At 49.1% G+C, this 22170-nt stretch overlaps 1 protein-coding gene across 2 annotated transcripts in view; it reads right to left on the bottom strand.

Annotated features, from left to right (window-relative positions):
* LOC133117054 (collagen alpha-2(IV) chain-like) overlaps positions 1-22170 on the bottom strand; it is a 70331-nt gene that overhangs the window by 35760 nt on the left and 12401 nt on the right. For both annotated transcript variants that reach the window (XM_061227142.1, XM_061227143.1), the window contains exon 4: positions 12903-12983. In XM_061227142.1, coding sequence (XP_061083126.1) covers positions 12903-12983 — 81 coding nt within the window. The remainder of the gene's footprint in view (positions 1-12902; positions 12984-22170) is intronic.

Raw genomic sequence — 22170 nt, forward strand, 5'->3', positions numbered from 1 at the left:
CCACTGTCCCGTACCCCACTTTCACACCAGCGCTGGAGTTAATATGACAGCTGCACTGCCCCCCCCCCCCCCCCCCCCCCGGTTCAGCCTGCCCCCCCAGACGCGACGTCTCTACGGAGAGTCCCGAGCTGGCTCTTGTCCCTTTCCCTTATTCACACACTCCCGCGGTCTGAGCGCGCTCAGTGCACAGGAAGAGCCCCCATCCCCACCGTGAGAAATTAAGTAAGGTAATGTCCACTGACTGTCCAACGCAGTGTTCAGTGCCGACAGGGTCACTAACGCCAATGTTCAGGTGTTCAGGAGCGCCTGAGGTCACCGATGGGTCACCGATGTTGGAGTTCACAACTTGGGATTACACTTTTACAATTCAGTCATCCTACAGATGCTTTTTTAGCCAAAATGTACTTCACATGATAAGTGAACACCACAGGAACTGGAGCTAGGTTTACAGGCTTAACAGCACTGCCATTGAGGTGATTTCTTGAAGAGATCCGCGGCCTGTTCATATGTATGTCGGCCCTGCAGCCAGGTGCTCACAGTTGACATCGATCTCTGGCTTTCGCGGGAAGGTCGACGTTCAGAGGGTTGTTGACATCGGATCAGGGTCGATCGCCCGGCTGGAGTCCTCGGTCGGGTTCCCATCCCGCGTCCGCGTTCACAGGGACACGGACCGCGCTCATAATGGTAGCGTAATGCTCCCAGCAGCTGCTTTGGCAGAACAAACGAAATGGACCCCTTCCAGTGCAACATCAAATCCGAACGCTCCTTCGAGACGGAGCGGGACCGCAGATGCCGCCGTCCCATGACAGGGAGGTGGGAACAGCTGCGGGGGCGGGCGGGCCCGATCGCATCGGAAAACCGTGTTTCATCCGTCCGGCGAGACACAGGGGTCTCATCCCCTTTGAGGGTCGGGAGAATTAATTTCATATGGGAACAGAAAATGAAATCCCTCATTAAATACGCTAAGATGCCAAATATTTGACACGATGAAATCAAGTAGCGCAGGAGTTCCAAGCATTGGTCACAGAAGGCCGCACACTTACTGATTTATGGTCCAAAGCACAAACACAAATCCAGCTCACCGTCTTACATACGCCAGTCACCGTCTTACTGTCAGTCAGTAGCCTAAATCAGTCAGTTACTGTCTGCCAGTCAGTAGCCTAAATCAGGAAGTTATTTTCTTACTGTCAGTCAGTAACCTAAATCAGGCAGTTGCTGTCTAACTGTCAGAGAGCTCCTTAAATCAGCGACTTTCAGATAGCCAGTGTAACTCATAGTGAGTCTGTTAGTTGTTAAAGTTAATGACAGCATTAGGCATGTAAGGAAGTAAAGACCTGGAGCAGGTGGAGAGTGTTTCTGTACCATAGCCTACCTGTGCCAAACAGCCTGTGGTGATGAGACAGAGCAGGGAGAGACGTCAGGACCCTGTATGTGTACAACTAGGGCAGCAGTGCAGTGTGATGGGCAGGGAACTGGACCTGTCAGCTAAAGGTAGCAGGTTTGATTCCCAGATAAGACACTGCTGTTGTGCCCCTCGAGCAAGGTACTTAACCCTAATTATTTCAGTATATATATCCAGCTATATTAATGGAATCTCTCTATGTAAAAATGGAAAAAGTAAGTTCCTCTGGATAAGAGCATCTGCTAAATGAAATGTGAGTAATGTAATATCGCAACTTTAACTTTGTTAAGTGATGTTCACTTGGCTGCCTGAACAGACCGCAGGCCACCGTGTAGGAAGGGCTGTGGCAAGCATAAACCAGTGAGTCACTGATAACGCATGACAGGCCTAATCCACGCTGCGGTTTGTGAAAGATCATTTTCACAACCGCACTCTCACCACCCACCCACCTTCAGCCCCACGCTGGTGAAACCACCGAGAGGCCAGGTCTCATGTTCGCACACGGGTCTGCTTCCCATCCCAGATTTATGACAGGAGGGGGGTCTGAGCTCGGAGCGAGTCACAGATCCGTTATACGGGCAGGAGTGCAGTGTAGTGGGAAAGGAACTAGGCTTGTACATTACATTACATTACATTACATTATTGGCATTTGGCAGACGCTCTTATCCAGAGCGACATACAGTTGATTAGACTAAGCAGGAGACAGTCCTCCCCTTGAGCAATGCAGGGTTAAGCCACTTATTGTGGCTACACCGGGATTAGAACCACCGATCTTGCGTGTCCCAGTCATTTACCTTAACCACTACGCTACAGGCCGCCTAACAGCCCCAGGTTTCATTCCAAGAAAGGAGACTGCCTGTGTACCTTTGAGCAAGGTACAGTATTTCCAACCGTATAAATATAAATTATATGTAAAAATACAAAAGATAAGTTAAATGCCAATAATGGCAGTTAGGGGGCAGCTTGTAGCCTAGTGGTTAAGGTACATGACTGGGACCCGGAAGGTTGGTGGTTGAAGCCCCCGTGTAGAATTAAGAAGCTATTGGGTCCTTGAGCAAGGCCCTTAACCCCCACATTGCCCCAGGGGGGATTGTCCCCTGCTTGGTCTAATCAACTGCAAGTCACTTTGGATAAAAGCATCAGCTAAATAACTAATTATTATTATTATTATTATTATTAGTAATGACCCCTTAAGGACCATAATACAAGGCCCAAAATTTTCCATTCTCTTCAAGTGAGCCTCTTGCTTTTCTATTTGTTTTTTTTGTCAAACTCTGAAATAATATCCTAAACTTTCCTTAGAGATACGTTCAGCTCCATAACCCCACTGGACTCATTCAGCTCCATAATCCCACTGGACTCATTTAGCTGGAGGGAAAACACTGGCCACCCAACCAGCTGGACATGCAATGAACCCAGGCCATCTCCCAGGCAGAACAACAACACGCTACGAGCCACTAAACACAAACCCCAAATTCACCCATTATTCTTAACTTAATGACGAGCCACTGATTTACACAAACCCCAAACCTCTGCCATTAATCTTAACACAACCATGACCCACAAATGTACAAAAAAACCCCAAACTTCACCCATTATTCTTAACATAATGATGAGCCACTGATTTACACAAACCCCAAACCTCTGCCATTAATCTTAACACAAATGTACAAAAAACCCAAACTTCACCCATTATTCATAACATAACGATGAGGCACTAGTTTACACAAACCCCAAACCTGAACCTGTGCTTCACTGCCCTAAACCCGCATTTCTCCTGGGGGGATTCTCCCTTGCCTAATTTAATCAACTGTAAGTCGCTTAGGATGAAAGGCTTCAGCTAAATAACTGTAATGTAATGTACTTTCACTGACTGCAACTGCTCATCTGTTCCACTGCCCTTCCCCTAAAACTGCTATGAAGATCAAGGGCGATATACAGTATCTACCCCCATTTAACACGATTGTGGCTGAACATTTTTAACTTGACTTACTTGGTGGATATCAACATACAGTATGCTACTGTGGGCTCTTATATATGTCCTTGCAGTAATAGTGGACCGCATCATACTGTATAGTGTACAGCACTTCTACATTGAAAGATGAGTCTCTCTGATGTAGTGTGGCAACCTGGAAAAGGCAGTACGTTGAAGGCAGGTAAACACCAGCTAAATGTTGATGAAATAAGAGACAACGAGGTGAACGAAGTGGAAGCGTATGTTCGCCGTCGCACGCTAGCAGCGAGGACGACACAATAGAAAGTTGTTTTCGTGTCACTCAGTATTTTGCTCTGTCGCAGTGCGGTATGTTGGGAACGGGGTGGAACGGCGAAAAAACGCAATCAGAGTCACGTTTGTTTCGAAGCCACCACAGACCTGATTGTGAAAACTGCGGGACCAACAGATGAAACGTGAAACGAAACAAGGGTGTCCCGAGAGAGACGACCTGTACACACGGGGTACGGGACGCAAATTACAGTGGGAACAGACCTCCCTCGCCCTCCCCAAAAAATAAACACGGGACTGGCCGGGCTCTAGGAATGTTCCAGAAGGATGGGAAAGAGGTGGGGAAATATGGCACAGCCTTTTATTTCCCACGTGCGTGAGCATCGCTCTCCACATTACTTACGCGCTCAGACAGAACCAGGCCAGCGTCTCTGTTTACACTGTCAATAACAACGGGTTACACCTGCCAATACTCCGACCAGAAAATAAACAGGAAGCCGGGAATTTGGGAGACTCCCGGTCCCGGACAGGAAGAGCTCCTACGCCACGGATCTCCACGGGACGGACAGACAGACCACTGCAGCTGTTGGTGTTTTTAACCCTTTCGTTTTTGAGAAACTTCTGTCTCTAACACACATTAACTTTCCATGCAAAATACATTATTGAGAGGCACCGTTCTTCTGAGCAAAGCATGAGATGTAGATGGCTAGAGTCCTGTTTGACACAGCTGCGTCCGACACCCCCGCCCCAGCCCAGATTAGCCACACTGCCCACATCTGTCTCTGCACAGACCCATAACCGCCCCGTGTGCATTCTTCTTGGATTTGAGCCCCAAAAATCAACAACTCCCAGAATTCCTCTGCGGGCTACAAACAGCTCTGGTCCAAAGATGCATCAAACTCCCAAAGGTCCACATAAATACAAGTCCCTGCAACTGCTGTTAAACAACATCAGTGAGGGCTGAATCTCACCAGGGAGTAGGTCAGCCTCCCGTATCCGGTTCCCCTAACTTCAAAAATAAATTTAAACGCGACATTATTTGATGCAATGCAATGCTAATTGAATTACATGGCTTCTAGAAGCGGCGTCAAAAGTGGATTTATGGACGAATATGTAGGGCACAGACCCTATTAGTTAAGTACTTGCAGAGATGATGGCTGTGGAGGTGGGGGTGCAGCAGAGATGGATGGAGTCACCGTATGGGAAACATTTTCCCTAACCTTACAGTCCGTGGAATTTCTTGGAAACTGTCAGCTGGGAAAAGTGCACTTTAGAAGGAAAAACGACCTGAGAGAGCCTGATGTATGACTCATTACGGGGTTTCTTGCATCGAGAAAAGTCAGAAGAAGAACAGCCACAAACCGATTGTCAACACCCAGTTCCTTTCAAGGGAATTCTATCTGTATAAACAGACCAACTCCGTGTATTTATCTTAGGGCAAACAGTCGTCAGACGTGGTTTGAACCGTAAACACGTCGCCCGCAGGCAGAGACGAGCGTTTGAGAAACACGGCACCCTCGGGGGAAAAACATGGGACAACGACTTGACGACTCTCAGGCCTGGAAATGACTTACGGTGTTGACATGTCCACACTGGACGTGGATTGATCCAGTGCTTTGGGAAAGTCGTTATTTTAGGAGGGCAGGAGTGGGGCGTGTACGGGAGGCCCTGGGAATGTCGACTTCGCGCAGGGGCGATGTTGCTAGGCACCTGCTGATTGTCTCATGGAGCAGGAATGGAGAGTGACCCAGGAGGCCGGCACACGTGGGAACAGGACCAGCTGCATTAGGGTGGACCGATCACTGCCAATGCTAATGGCTGCACGGTATACATCGAGGGATTAGGGCCCCACACGTCATGCCTGACATTAAGACTCACGCGTCACGTGTATATTTTCCTTGGAGATGGGGTGACCCAGAGGAGCACGTGTTTGGCAATCGGGCTGTAGACCCTTCTCTGTAATTACCTGAGAACACTGGGGATCGCATCAATCAAATTTGTCAACTGGGGTGGGGTGGGGCAGCCTGTGGTGTGGTGGCTAAGGCACATGACTGGAACCCAGAAGGTTAGTGGTTCAAGCCCCAGTAAGATCTGCAATAAGATTGGGCCCTTCAGCAATGCCCTTAACCCTACATTCCTCCCTGGGTGTTGCACTGTGGCTGCCCACTGATCTTAAGTAACTAGGATGGTTCAAATGCAGAGGACACAGTACCCTACAGGGTTCAGAAAAGTATATCTGATAATTGTCTATGTGTCTAATGTTGCCCTCTTGGATTTAGGAGGTATAACACATTAGGGATCATCACATTTGTCCCTCGAATCTAAAATCAACCCTGGTTTTCATCCCTCCCGGGTAATTCAAGGGGCGGCCTGTAGCGTAGTGGTTAAGGTAAATGACTGGGACCCGCAAGGTCAGTGGTTCGAATCCCGGTGTAGCCACAATAATAATCGCGCAGCCGTTGGGCCCTTGAGCAAGGCCCTTAACCCTGCATTGCTCCAGGGGAGGACTGTGTCCTGCTTAGTCTAATCAACTGTACGTCGCTCTGGATGAGAGCCTTTACCAAATGCCATTAATGTAATGTCATTAATTTAGCAATTAGAGCTAATGATTGGCCAAACTTCACAAAAAGTGAGGGTGGAAAAGCAGCAGTAGTCTAGGACCATGATTTGACGATCCCTGGTCTACATTATTTAGTGCAATTCAAAACATGTCAAAATAGGGTAGTAGAATTCCATGGGAAAATGTTTTTGATTAACTTGTAAGACCACCAATTAGCTTCCGTGCTTGCTGAGCTGTGCCGCAGTGCATGGAATTTTCCGACATAAAACCATTTTATTTAAGTGAGTCAAAAAAAGCCAATTTCTCACGCCCCTAAAGCCCACGCCAATTTATCTGCGAGTGGCCTTCTCAGACCAGTGAAAACCAGTCAAACAGCCTATCACAGAAGACCCCCAAATGTGGGCTATTAGACCATGAACCCGGCCTGACATTCCACTGCACTACAGCAGCTAACAGCCTCAAACAATGGAATAATGGCCTCACTTTTTGCCAACGGCTTTCCAATCTTCCCTGCTGTTCTGCTCTGAAATGTGAATTGTGACTTTGGAATGCACTTCCTATCACACCACAGAATTAACGTTGTACAGTGCAGCAAATTGGAAATTGGAAACACCTGGAAACAGATGGTGAACCTAATTCTGGACCAACCACACATAACTATTTATGACCCTTTTAATTTTACATCATGTAGGGAACATACCGATGTAAAAAAACAAAAAAAACTGAAAAGGAAACATTATTTCCGGAGAATTCTATGGACACAAATACACACCCAATTGACAACCTTCAACCTTCAACCTTCAAGAGATGAAACCATGAACGAGAAATGCTAACCAGAAAGCTGGAGTAATGCCACGGCATGAACATACAGTACAAATCTCATTAATTATCCCACATCCTCCATACATGAGGACCTCGAGCCGAATGCTATATCTTATTTACTACATTAACGGGCAGCCACGTTTCCTCAGCGTTATAGGCAAAGAAGACATTACTTAGACTATGGCTTACAGTGTGGGTTAAGTGATTATCACAGTAGGAAAGTGGGAAAATATGATTCTTAAACTAACTCACACAAATGACTTTGTGAGGATGTGATGCAATGTGGAAGCACATTATCTGGAATGTGACGATATACAACGTGTAGACTGAAAACACACACAGCTCCTTACTGTAGTGACTGCCGTGGCACATATCCAGCTATTTGACAAATTAGATTTAAAAATGTGAACCCCCCAGCAAGATAATAATCATGAACTTTTTGCTGAACACTGGGACTTTGATACAAATAACTTGTCCCTTGTGTGTCTCTGCCTACCAGAGAAAGAATCTAACAAAAAAGCCCTTCATACGATAGATAATGCTTGATATAAACACCCCATTACAGGCTAAATAAAGGCAAGCCCGTGGCTTTTTTCCGCCCCAGATAAAATCATCCGGCAGGATCCCGTGTTATTTTCATTACTGCAAATGGCTCTAGGAACTCGAGAACTTTCTAGAACACTTCAGAACAAGCCTTTATTGGGGCGAGAACAGCGTTTGAGAAGTGAACGGGCGACGGAGAAAAGCGACACGCAGCCTCTGAAACAGCGCCTGCTTCGCGTTCCCTCCACAGTTTCCGCACCGCATTGTCCGTGGAAGTCAAGACAAACACCGCGCTTCCCTCAGCAGGGTAAACAGAGGGAGCTGAGTGGGGCTTTTCTGCGCCACTGTTTTCCATCGAGGGAAAATGCTGAGAGAAGCACTGAATGCCCTCCCTCCCGGCACAACGCTAAGGCAAACAGAACCCTGTTCTGCACCTCCACACCAACCAGCTCATCACCCTGTTCTGCACCTCCACACCAACCAGCTCATCACCCTGTTCTGCACCTCCACAGCAACCAGCTCATCACCCTGTTCTGCACCTCCACACCAACCAGCTCATCACCCTGTTCTGCACCTCCACACCAACCAGCGCATCACCCTGTTCTGCACCTCCACAGCAACCAGCTCATCACCCTGTTCTGCACCTCCACACAAACCAGCTCATCACCCTGTTCTGCACCTCCACAGCAACCAGCTCATCACCCTGTTCTGCACCTCCACAGCAACCAGCTCATCACCCTGTTCTGCACCTCCACACAAACCAGCTCATCACCCTGTTCTGCACCTCCACACCAACCAGCTCATCACCCTGTTCTGCACCTCCACACCAACCAGCTCATCACCCTGTTCTGCAGCTCCACACAAACCAGCTCATCACCCTGTTCTGCACCTCCACACCAACCAGCTCATCACCCTGTTCTGCACCTCCACACCAACCAGCTCATCACCCTGTTCTGCACCTCCACACAAACCAGCTCATCACCCTGTTCTGCACCTCCACACAAACCAGCGCATCACCCTGTTCTGCACCTCCACACAAACCAGCGCATCACCCTGCTCTGGCAGACAGAATAGAAGGGGGGGTGGGCGTAAACAGGAAATGGAGGGGTCCTGCTCAGGAGCTGGAACACGGCAGCCTGTAGCCTAGCGGCTAAGGTACACGACTGGGACCCGGAAGGTTGGAGGTTCAAGCCCCAGCGTGGCAACGATAAGATCGGCACAGCCGTCGGGCCCTTGGGCCCGTAACCCCACATTGCTCCGGGGGGGGGGGATTGTCCCCTGCTTAGTCTAATCAACAGTAAGTCGCTTTGGATAAAAGCATCGGCTGAATAATAAATAATTGTATGATTTATTATCTCCTCCCCTGAAGTGAACCCCTGTGGTACGGATCCAGGCTTCCCGCTTCAGGGACAACAAAGCCACGCCCTCCCGCCGCACGGTTCCCGTGGCAACGCGAACATCTGCGATCGGCGTCAGCTTCCTGCGTGACAACGGCCTGCGTGACAACGCCCTGCGGAGGGGGCGTCCATCTTCTCCCGCAGCAGGCCAGCGCAGCTCGTCTTGATCTACGCGGCCTCCCAAACCTGGTGCCGAGAACGAGGTCAGAAAATGAAGCCCGTTCATCTCCGCCGGTTCTGGGTAATTGCGGCCGTCTGTCTGCCGGCTGTGAGCAGAAGCACGGCCCTGTCAATGTGGTCTCTGTCCCTCAAACAATGGGGCCCTTATCCACACGCTCGTCTTTAAACTCATCTGAAGGGCCAAGCACATGGAGAGGCCTCAAGCAGCTGGAAATGGGTGTGTGCGAGTGTGTGCGTGTGTGTGAGTGTGTGTGTGAGTGTGTGAGTGTGTGTGTGTGGCAGTGTGTGTGTGTGTGCATGTGAGTGTGTGTGTGTGTGTGTGTGCGTGTGAGTGTGTGTGTGTGTGTGTGCGTGTGAGTGTGTGTGTGTGTGTGTGTGTGAGTGTGAGAGAGTGTGTGTGCGTGTGAGTGTGTATGTGTGTGTGAGAGTGTGTGTGTGTGTGCATGTATGTGTGTGTGAGAGTGTGTGTGTGTGTGCGCGTGAGAGTGTGTGTGTGTGCGCGTATACACGTGAGCTTTGGGGGGAGGATGCATTTTTACTGGAATGGAGGAAATGTTATATTTAATGTTTTGGGGAAATATCCAGAAAAAGACGGAGATGTCATTGGCACACAGTAAAAAGTCCATCTGTCACACATTTACACAGAGAAAAGAGCTGCATGCTGAAAGGAAGAGCTTGTTTCCTCAATCAAGCTACGTTCATGGTTCCCTTCACTGGCCGGCAATGTGGGGCACCCTACAGTACGTACACCCGCATACAGTGTTTACTGCTGAGCGGTACGGCACATTAACACATGCGCGTGATATCCCGTCTATCACCGCACCGAACGAAACGTAACGCAGACTTCATTGCCGTACAGAAAGGCGAAAACCCCCAAGGAAGCGTGAGGGGTTTGTTTGCTGTTTTTAAACGTGTCCGTTCGTACGTCACCAGCACTTTCGCTCACGCTCTCATCTTCACTGGCTCTCGCGTTAAATCCAATTCAGGTCAAATTTCTCCTTGTTTTTCCTGTTCTCGGTTCCGCCGCTAAACGAAAACAGCTGATGGCACGACTTCGCCGGTTGCCATGGCTGCGGCGGGATCAGATGCGCACACACGCTTTCCTGGCGGACGGCAGGTGGCCTGGAAACGCTGCCCGTGGGATCTTCCGCGGCGCAGCGCCGCGTACGGTTATTATCTCACGGGAGGGAGCGTCGGAGCTCTCCGGAGAAACTCCGCGGCAAACGGCCCGCTGGAAACTTTAACTTTTCCCCTTTTTTTCGGCTGAGAGCTGAGAGTCGCCGTTTGAGGGGGCTGCGCGTGACGTTATTTCACACCGCGGACCCGCGAGCGAAGCCGCAGAGCTCAGAACCGCACCCGGTTCTGTTAGAAACGAGCAGCAGGCCGTCAGCACAACGTGGGCCATTGACCACAGGCAGCAGCGATGCATTTCGTGAGGTTTAGACATACACAAACGGGGTGACATTGGCTCAGGCAGTAAGAGCAGTCGTCTCCCCTCCCGGCAGCAGTGCCCTCCCTCCCGGCACAACGCTAAGGCAAACAGGGGGAGCGCAGGGTGCGTGCAGGGCGTGTTTCTTCTGGGGTACTCCTGGGCTGCTAATCCCAAACAGTGGGAGTGCAGGGTGCATTTCTATTGGGGTACTCCTTGGCTGCTAATCCCAAACAGTAGGAGTGCAGGGTGCATTTCTATTGGGGTACTCCTTGGCTGCTAATCCCAAACAGTGGGAGTGCAGGATGCATTTCTGCTGGGCGTGTTTGTGCAGGGTGTGTGCAGGGCGTGTTTCGGCAGGGGTACCCCCTGGCACTGGGGCGTTATACGGACGCTGAAGAGCGTGATGAAACTTACCTCCAACTCAGAGGGAGGGGCCACCTCCCCTCACTCTCAGAAACAATGTACACTTTTGTTCTACAAGGACAAAATTTCCCAAATATGCCTAAAAGTACAGTAATGTTCTTTTGGGTAGATGTGAGTATGTTTTCCAAGCAAAAAATGTAGAAATTAGTTCTATATTGCTAGCTAGGGGTACTATCTTATGTACCTATAAGGTACCAGGGCAACATGGCTCAGGCAGTAAGAGCAGTCGTCTGGTAGTGGGAGGGGTTGCCGGTTCGATCCCGCCATGGGTGTGTCGAAGTGTCCCTGTGCAAGACATCTAACCCCAAAATGCTCCTGATGAGCTGGATGGTGCCTTGCATGGCAGCCAATCACAGTTGGTGAAAAGGCACTATATAAATGCCAACCATTTACAAAGTGTTCCATATTAGCGAAGGTTTATGAGTGAGGTGGGTCTCTTCTCTCACTGTAGGTCTTTTTGGGAGACAGTTAAAACTCCTCTTAAACTTTTCTGTTAGCTACTCTCCTGACAAGGGCAGAGAGAGGGAGGGAGAGAGAGAGGGAGAGAAAAAGAGCCTGTCATTTCCAATATTTTGTCTCACATTTTCGACCCTGCAGGTTGTTCTCCCCTTTCATCATACTTCCCAGCACGTCTAAAACTTCTTATGAAGGCATTTCATTTTTTTTTTTTTTTTTTTTTACAATTCTTGCTCAGAATACCAACATTTTTAAAGTGTTGAGATGTTCTAACTAAGTCTCCAGTGGGAAAACGAGCCTGATTACAAGCACACAAACAAAAGATGTCACAGCTCAGACCGATGTCCAAATAAGAAGCTAATTCATTACACACCATATTCAGCGGTAATAAACGCCGTCAATGTGAGTGAAAATGATTTGGGGAAGCCCGGCCTCCATATGTAAGCCCTAACACCAGTTAATGTAATAATTCCCATCAGGCTTAGCACAGCTGCGGCCAATCTAGCCAGCGAAACGCGGCGGGATCAGACGACCGCTGACACGCCAACTGCCCTACCACCCGCGAAACGAGCATTACCCCGGCATTGCTCACCGGACAGACTAAACAAGCCCGCTCCAGTGTCCCAGAGTACAGACACTTAAAACAAGCTGTACAGACACATCGTCTCATTTCCTCCTTAGCCTAGCCTGCTGTGGGCCAGACACCAGTACATCACGCTCAATGAGACAAGGGCAGAAAGGGAGAGGAGAAGGGTGAGATACAGAGAGGAGCAGAGAAGGACAGAGGGAGAGAGAGAGAAGGACAGAGAGAAAGAGAGAGGAGATAAAGACAGAGGAACAGAGGGAGAGAGAGGGACAGAGAGAAGGACAGAGGGAGAGATAGAAGGACAGAGAGAAAGAGAGAGGAGGAGAGAAAAACAGAGGAACAGAGGGAGAGAGAGGGACAGAGAGAAGGACAGAGAGAGAAGAGAGAAGGACAGAAAGAAAGAGAGGAGGTGAGCGACAGAGGGAATGGCAGAGGAACAGAGGGAGAGAGCAGGGTGCTTATGCAAATGGAGCAGGGAGAGTGCAGGAGAATGTTCAGCCTTGCTTGTGTGATAAGCCGGGGGTATCTGTCCCACTAACCCCCCACCACCCCCACCTCCTAGGCAGATTATGTGCCACCAAGCAAGACTGCCAATGGCAAGGGAACGACTACAAGCGCTATTAGCTGAACCTCCCTCCTGATGTCACAATTCAGATTCCGACAAAGATCCTTTAAACAAAGAGATGGATGAGACAGGAAGAGGGAGTGAAGAAGGAAGAAGAAGTGACAGGAAGAGGAAGAGACAGGAAGAGGAAGTGACACAGGAAGAGGAAGTGACAGGAAGAAGTGACAGGAAGAGGAAGACACAGGAAGAGGAAGTGACAGGAAGCGGACGACACAGGAAGAGGAAGTGACACGGGAACAGGAAGTGACTTACCCGTGCACCTTTCTCTGGGAAGCACTTGCACCCCCCGCTGCAGTCTCTCCCTCCACACGGTCCGCTGTCGCTCTTCCCGCCCTGAAAAACAGAAACAGGGAAACAAACTTTAATATTCTCTTCATATTTTCAAAATAGCACTCTAATGAACTGGTCAGGTACTTGAAGCTCTGCTGTGTTGTGTTGTCTATGTATTGGATTGTTTGTGGCCCGTGTTGTCTGAACCTATACTGTCAGTATTGTGTTGTTTGTGGCCTGTATTCGGTGCCTGCTTAGTTTTTTTCTCAGAACTATGGGGAAGCCAAAGGCAAATTTCCACAAAAGTGGACAAAAAAAATATCTACCTACTATCAATCCAAGTCATGAGTTTGTCAATATATTACAGTGTTGTCCCAGAAAGAGTGAGGACAACTCCTGCCTATCGCTGACCAATTTTGATGACCGATGACTTGATACATCTCCTCCACCCAACAGCTTAGAGACACCGACATCGTGATGTAAAAACCACCACACACGTCGCTACATAGCCTGTCAAGAAATCCCCGCATCACAGGCCGTCCCATGACAGCAGGGGCTAAAATTGGTCTCATCGGGACATTTCTAATATTGCGATAACTAACACGAGGGCAGGCATTCAAACAGGCAATCCAAACAAGTGAAAAAAATAAATAAAATTGACCACGCACTGAAATGAACCCAACCAGAGCCGCAGCCAGCAGTCAGCACACAGATATCCATTGTTATGGTGTGTACACCCACTGGGCTTGGTACAGTACATTACATTACATTACACTCACTTAGCAGGGCACTCCGCGGTGACATACAGAAGCTGGGAATGTCCGTCTTAGTCTCGGGAATATTAAAGTGCGGTATCACCAAGAAGAGGCAGAGACACGTTTAACGTCATTAGATGTAGCGTTAATCTAAGAAGCAACAGTTAGTATTGTGACAAAAGAAAAGCAGGGGTGGCCTGTAGCGTAGTGGTTAAGGTAAATGACTGGGAGACGCAAGGTCGGTGGTTCTAATCCCGGTGTAGCCACAATAAGATCCGTACAGCCATTGGGCCCTTGAGCAAGGCCCTTAACCCTGCATTGCTCCAGGGGAGGATTGTCTCCTGCTTAGTCTAATCAACTGTATGTTGCTCTGGATAAGAGCATCTGCCAAATGCCAATAATGTAATAATGCAAAAAATGCCTGTCTTAACAAGTGTTTAATTTGGGGAAAACCTTTTTTTTCACACAAGTATAAAATAGTATCTTGTTTTATTACTGTTTGCTTGCTTCACAAGTGGGCAGATCTTTAGGAAAAAAATAGTAGAAATAAGATCAAAAAGTCAACATATAAGACTATCATACCTATTAAGATTTACTTTTTTGCCATATACCACTGGACTGATAGTGTCTTTATATTGCTGTAAAAGCAGCAGTAAAACTAAGAAACATAAATCTGCAGAACAGAGCTGTTTTTGTGAGGATGCTGTTCCGGAGATTACAGAGGTCCAGCGTCACCCCCACTTCAGTTTCCGCAGTCAAAATAAAGTCATAATAAAGACCATCGCTGCCAGGGGTAATGAGGGTCTGAGAAATCACCTAATTTATGAGCGCTTTTGGAATAACGCCGCCCGCATTTGGCTCGTCTCTTTGGCTGAACGCTCAGGCGAAATGTTCCCTGGCGCTGACAGTGCTCCTTCCATTAATGGTTTTGACATTGGCACACACACTCGGAGGGATTTACTACGTGCAGAGACGGAGATTAGAACAAAATAAAATGAGTGTGAAACGAAACGCTCTCAGTCTGTGTGGGCAAACAAAGACTCTGTTCAGCTTACGCTTTGGGCCACATGTCAGTGAAAAACAGATCTTTCACAGTAACCAGCGGGGACTTTCCCCAGAAGATAGACTGAGGATCTCTCTCTGTAAATACAGTGAGGAGCTGTGTTCATACAGCACTTGCAAACTGTTACATGTTATTTACCTGAGGCTTTTATCCAAAGCGACTTACAGTAACATTAATGGCATTTGGCAGATGCTCTTATCCAGAGCGATGTACAGTTGATTAGACTAATCAGGAGACAATCCTCCCCTGGAGCAACGCAGGGTTAAGGGCCTTGCTCAAGGGCCCAACAGCTGTGCGGATCTCATTGTGGCTACGCCGGGATTCGAACCACCGACCTTGCGGGTCCCAGTCATTTACCTTAACCACTACGCTACAGGCCACCCTGTTGATTAGACTAAACGGGGGACAATCCCCCCTGGACCAATGTGGGGTGAAGGGCCCAGCAGCTGTGGAGATATTACTGTGGCTACACCAGGGATTGAACCGGTCCTAACCTTGCGGGTCCCAGTCCCATGTACCTTAACCACCACGCTGCAGGCTGCCCCCCTATCCACTGACAATGGACAATGTCTTTGCACGCAAATACTGACTATTGAGCGGCGATAAAATGGTAACACACCCAGCATTAACATGAAGGAGCAAACTGGGAAGTTTGTTGAAGAGCTCTTTCACGTCTTTGTCCAGGAAAGGTTTTCCAGACTCTGCATTCTGTTGCGGCGTCAGACGCTGAATAATACTGACAACCGCTTGAGTTAAACCGCCCGCACAACATTTCCCCCGGCTGGTCAGCGTGTCGTAGCTGGGGTCTGACGTCGAAGCACCATTGTACACCGAGACGCCAGCACAATAAGGCCCCTATACAGGCTGCTGAGAGACAGGCGGATCCCCCGTACCCATGAATCCACTCAAAACCTTCCCGTTTCGGCCTGACGTGGGACCCAGCGGTATGAGACAGAATCAGAAGAATTCCTGTTATGGCACTGACATGGGATAATTCCACGCCAAACACCATGCCAACACACAAAGGGAACATTGAACCCCCCAAAAAACGGGCCTACAAAGAGACCCTTTTGTTCTAAGATAAGGTCCTTTCATGTTCCTCTATCTCCCTCGACACAAAAGCCAATTCTGCAGCGGGAATGCCAGAGCTTTTATATCCTTTCTAAACTTATAGCCATGATCTAAGTCCTTCCAGCTTATAGTAAACTTCTGGTTTCTGTGGCACTTCTGTGGATTCTGGAGATTCTGACAACAGTCAGACACAGTGGCTTGACGGAACCGCAACTCACTAATTTCGCAAATGTTTTCTTCTCAGGCAAACAGACACAGAGGGGTGATCATAATGGCCCATATTGCTTACAAATGGTCAAACCAACAATGCGGCAGATTTGATTCCCAGAGGACTCTCAAGTAAGTCACACAAATGGCATCTGTACACATCCAACCCTAGGGCCTCAGTACATACTGAAAGAAGTTGTAGTTTTTTTTTTTTTTTTTATGGACGGGAAGGAAATAGACGAGTACCTCTCAAAGAACCCACACAGGGAACGGGCACAGAGCGATGGACTGTAAATTTAAAGTTTCAATTTAAAATTAACTGGTCGTCAGGGACAACAGAAGGATGCCGGGGATGAGTACGGAATGTGTTTTCATGGTTCCCATGGGAACGAGAATGTGTATGAGTTGGTCTGCGGAGGACAGTGGAGGAGGAGCACGTAGGACAGGGCTCCGACAAAAGACAAAAATACCCACACACACACACACACACACACACACACACACACACACACAGTGGAAATTGTGTAAATCAAGTCACGCTTTCAATCAAAATGGCGGCCAGATTTAGGGAAACGGCGGAAACAGCGAGCGATTATTTAAGATGGGGGATCCGCCATTGTTTTCGTATCCTGTTATGCCCCCCCACTTCCGTTGGCTGGTAGCAGACCCACCCTCCCTCCACACGCCTCGGGGGTCCCAGGAAGATCCCAGCTGTGGGCCGGGGACTAACTGACAAACGGCGAGTTTGAATTTACCCTGCCCCCGATTCCGAAGTGGAACAAAGACCCTCCCTATAACTCTGGTTTTATCACTTCTGGGTCCGCCCCAGGCAACAGCGTAAATACTTTACGACACAGTACCCAGAACCAAGGGCCCAGCAGCTGTGTGGATCTTATTGTGGCTGCACCGGGGATTGAACCAGCAACCTTGCGGGTCCCTAACCGCTACGTGACAGGCTGCACCCCTATCCACTGAGGACAAGGTCTTTGCTTGCAAATACGGACTATTGACCGCTAACAAAATGATAACAATTACAGAATTAACATGAAGGGGCTAACTGGGAAGTTTCCGGGTTCGTCCCAGGCAACAGCATGAATACTTTCACGACGCATTACCCAGAATCCTCCAGGGCTGCTCTGGGAGCTCGGACTGCAGGACCAGATTATGGATGGTACTCATGGGTGAAGTCCTCGGGACTGGGAGGACAAGGCTACAGAGACTCCATTCCCAGGCTACCTGCACTCAAACGCACTCGACATCCTGCACATAACACATGAAACTCTGAGACCGGAGATTCCCCGAGACGTTCCCATCAACGTCATTCAGGGATTAGAGTATCCCGGTGAAGAGTCAGATGTTTCCATTTCAGCCTGTACGGGACAGCACAAATAATCAGGCTCCCACAGAAGAAGTGGGCAAACAGCCAGGAACTATACAGGTCTGACTCAGAGGGGAAGTGTATCCCATAATCCTGGGGGAGGAACGATATTCCAGGATTCTCCTTCTGAGATTTACATATGTTTCCAAACCAGTCACCATGGCTAATGTCTAATCCAGGGCTGGCATTCAGAAATAATTCAACAGGATGACCACGATCACGAACTCACAATGACCATCTGAGTTGTGTAAGTCCTTAAATTCTTCACGGCACTTAATTCTAAAAACCATACGTCCTCCGCTGAAATGTAAACGGTTTACATAGGCAAGGTTTAAAATAACAACCTCTTATAGCTTTTTCAATTAATCAGTAATCAGGGGGCCACACACTGTACGTGAGCTTAGTCTCTGTCAGACAAGGTCCCTAAAATCTGAGATCACATTTCACGTGCACAGACTGTATCATAACTATGCGTACTCCTGTGATGTGATCATTTCAAACCTGTGTGCCCTTACTCTGAAAGACGTACAGTGCGCTCAAAACGCCTTTGTTCAGTCTTGTGTCTGTCAGACTGTGAACACTCCCCATACAAAACTGCTATTTCAAGGACTGGGTCTTTTTGGTTTGAATGAATAAGAATAATGTAGTGCGTGTGTGTGTGTATTTGCATGCATGTGCATGTATGTGTGTGTGGGTGTGTGCATGCGTGTGTGTATGTGTGTATTTGCGTGCATGTGCATGTATGCGTGTGTGTGCAAGTCTGTGCATGTGTGCTATGTGTGGCGTGTGCATGCGCGTGTGTATGCGGGTACATGTGTACAGTATGTATGCCTGCGTGTGTGCTAGTGAGTTAGTGTGTGTGTGCGTGTGTGTGTGTGTGTGCTTGTATGTCATATCACAGCGGAAAACCATTTCCATCACTTCCACTGCGGCGCAGCAGGTGTGCTTGTTTTCGTAACTGGAAGGACAGCGGTTGAAGAGCAGCTCAGTTTCCACGAGGGACCCTGCTGATGCGAGGTACGAGCAGGACACTAAAACCCAAACGGCTCACGAAAACACGCATCAGTCCCGCACCGTAAATTAAAAACAGATCAGCCCACCACAGTCCCAGCACTGGGGGGGGAAAAGCCACCGGAGACAACACACTGCCAAAGCAATCCTGGGAGCATCTAAGCTTCACTCAGCGAGATCTGTAATGCCCAAATAAAACACCCTGGGTGGCAGAGGGCTCTTCACCGACAGCACTGTGAAATTCTGGCCGGGACACAGGATACGCATTGACCCTACGACAGCTGTCTCAGGGCCCAGGACTGGCGCGGGGGGGGGGGGGGGGGGGGGGGGGGAGCGGGCAAGAGGAGTCTGTGGTCCCCCCCCCCTCCCAACCCCCCCCCGGCTCAAGATGTTGCAACCGCCCGCTGGACACCGGACAGACGTCCCGCAAAGGACACCTAACCCGGTCACGCTCGTGTGCTATTGTCTCATCATGAAAACTTCCAGGTCAAAGGGCAGCGGAGGCATTCGGACCGGCCCGGACCGGCCCGCCTCCCCCGGTGGTGTGCAGCTGTGCGCGTTCGTCCTGGCCCACGGCCGCTCACAGCCGACGTGTGAAATCTGCGCGCGGCATAACTCCATCCCCCCCGAGCAGAACAAATCACCAAATATGTAAGGGCAGGAAACCAAATCCCTCATCTTTTCCAGAAATGACCAAAGATGTCAGCGTTTAGTGAGGCGGCCAGCTTTTTACTGCCAACAACTCGACTGCGATCACTTGTTTTTATGTACAACTCAATGGGGCTGAGTGAACTCTTAAGAGTGAAAACTGAGTAGAGGATGTTGAAGATACTCATCAGCGTGGGCATCCCCTATCATTTCAAGGAAGGTCTGAAAGGCTTCGGGCCTGGACAGGGCCGTGCTTCATTTTCAAAGCTTCAGAAATGCGAGATGAGTTTACGGGTCAGCAACACGAGGTCGAAAGGTGGAACGATAAACATTCATCAATCACTCCCGCCCGGAGGAGTTGAGCATCTTCAAAGTGGGCGACTCAGATTCCATCTGAAACAAAGGCCGTGAATACAATGGCGATGTAAGTGGTCCCAACCACCCGCCCCCCCCTCCCCCCACCACCAATTACACCCCTTCAGCCAGATTCAGAGGACACCCAGTGATCAGATCTTCTGCTCCGACTGCTTGCACCACATCAAAGCGTTTCAAAGGAGACATGAAAAGTCGAATTAACCAAAACACGGGCTGTTGATGAAGAGACGGAGACACAACGCCGGGATACAAAGACCAAACCAGCTGCCAATTAGCAATAAGAGACCCTGCTCTTAGCTCGTTGGGAACCAGACCCACCAGACCGGGGGTTAGCCCAAAAAAGCGGAATGAGGGGTGGGATGAACAGAACCCTGGGTGGGGAGGTGGAAGGGGAGTAAGGGAGGGGGGGAGAGCAGAACCATCTGTGCGCCCTGGATGTGTTTTTAATGGCCTGGAATGAGGTGAGAAGTGTATGTGTGATACAGTGGAAGGCCATACCATCTCCGTGCCAGACGCTGGCAATGTTTAACTGCATCTCGCCACGCCCAAACTGCATGGGAGAAGCTCGGATCAAAACACACACTGGAAACATAAATCACTCACGTTTATAAAGGAAGCCAAATACTCTTGCAGACCACATTATGAATGGTTTTCACAGCAAAAAGGATAACAAACAGCTCAGGTCATAGTGACCTATTTGCAGTTTACCTGGATACACACACTTCTCTGTAGTCGACCAGAATACACACATTTCTCTGTAGTTCACCCGGATACACACACACTTCTCTGTAGTTCACCTGGATACACACACTTGGCTACACACAGCTGTTCTGCGGTACAGGGGAGCCCGTTACAGTGTGTGGACATGGCTCAGCCCGATGCGGCCATCTTGTGACATCTGCAGTGAGCACCATCCCTCTCCTATCCCTTAGCTATGCCAGGCACGTAACCGCTGGATTTATGTGCCTCCTCCAACACATACCAGATGGACACGCGTTAAAAAGCAGAAAGATAAAGGCCCTTCGCATGCAAAGCCAACAGCACCGGCCCCGGCCGCGTGCCTGGACCTAATCAACAGCCCTCTCCACCTGCTGCTCGCAGCCCGTGGCAGAAATGGCTGGGTCTTCTAGCACAGGGATCATCAAATCACGGCCCTCAAGGTCTGAGAACTGCTGGTTTCTCACCCTCCCTTTACCTGGGAGTCAGGTGTGAAGTCAGTCTGGCCAATCAGTGGCACTAATTGTTCAACTAATTAACCTGTGAGATAAGAAAACCGGTTGTGGATTTGGATTTGAGGTCCATATTTAATGATTGCTGTTCTAGCAGCCTGAAGACTCATGACAAGCCTATCACAGAACACAGGGCTACAAACGGTTTTAAAAGACATTTACGAGGGGCCGCGGTGGCGCAACAGGCTAAGATGCAGCGGACTTGCGGTTGCAGTTCACTGCAGTTGCACACCGGGGACGATTCCCGGTCCTGCCAAAAGCCAAGTTTGGCCGGCTCACGTGGAGCAGCATAATTGGCTCACTGCTCCAGGGGGAGGGACTTGGCAGGGTTAGTAGATCGCAGCACAATAAAGCACCTCGGGCGCCTTGGAATCACGGCTCCTCGGAATGAGACGAGACGGCTTGAAGAAGGTGTGTCGTTCTCCTTCAGGCCGCCGAGGGATGGGGTATGGGCGGTGTATCTAAAACTAACTCTAATTGAATCTGACGGGGTACAATTGGCTACCAAATCGGAAAAAAAAAAAAAATTGAAAAAAAAGACATTTACCACTGATCATGCCCAACAGCTGCCTTCACGCATTGAACACAGAAAATAAGGCGGATTAATTTTTCCACCAACGCTAGTGGATTCTCTTGCTCACCCATCCAAGAATCATCCGGTATTTTAACAACCAGAGAGCACTTATGCAAAATGGTGCCAATGGTTGGAAGTGACAGTCAAATACTCAGAGCTACAATGGGATGGAAGTAGGTCAATAGAATAACCAAGACTAATACAGTGCTGAGAAGGTATGATTTAAAAATAAACTTTGGCTTACAAGCCAGAGGAGCTTAGGAGTTTATAATTTATTTGGCATGATTGTTTTCTTAACTTCTTTGAGTACAAATAAACAAAGTACCTGAATGGATGTCCTGGTGAAGCAAGTCAAGTTGACCCATGAGCATTTGCAACTTTGCTCTTGCCAACATAGAAACAGCTGGAACACTTTTGGAAAATGGCAGAACAACTTTTTCTGCTACGTTGTCTCCAGCTCCCCCTCTCCTTCTCCCCGCTGAAGGGTACGGTTCCAGAACATTCTGGGGGAAGGCCGTACGTGTGAAAAGGCTGATGCGGGTCTCCGGCACCACCCGCACTCTCACCACACGTCGCTATCCGAGGTCCCCAGAGACTGCAGCTTCTCTAGAGAAACCGCAGTGAGGGGAGAGCGGTGTGCCACGCGTGTGTACATTACTGGATGGTGACATCACCCCCCTGGAGCCGATGATAAGGGAAAGATTAGACCCCCCCCAGGCTCAGATTTCTTCCCATCTGGGAGGTTTTCTCCCCATAAGGGAGATGTGTGATCTGGGGGCTCAGGGCTGGCATTTTGTCTTCTCTTCCGTTACTCTGTGAAGCGTCTCTGTGACAGTCTTCTGGGAAAAAGTTGAATTTAATTGAATTCAGTAGTTCAGCTTCTGTTGTTTTTGCGCAAATACACTGTGCAACTCAGGACCAAGTCCCCACCAGTGTGCA

Source organism: Conger conger, chromosome 17 (assembly GCF_963514075.1).
Source record: "Conger conger chromosome 17, fConCon1.1, whole genome shotgun sequence".
In the NCBI taxonomy this organism is placed as follows: domain Eukaryota; kingdom Metazoa; phylum Chordata; class Actinopteri; order Anguilliformes; family Congridae; genus Conger; species Conger conger.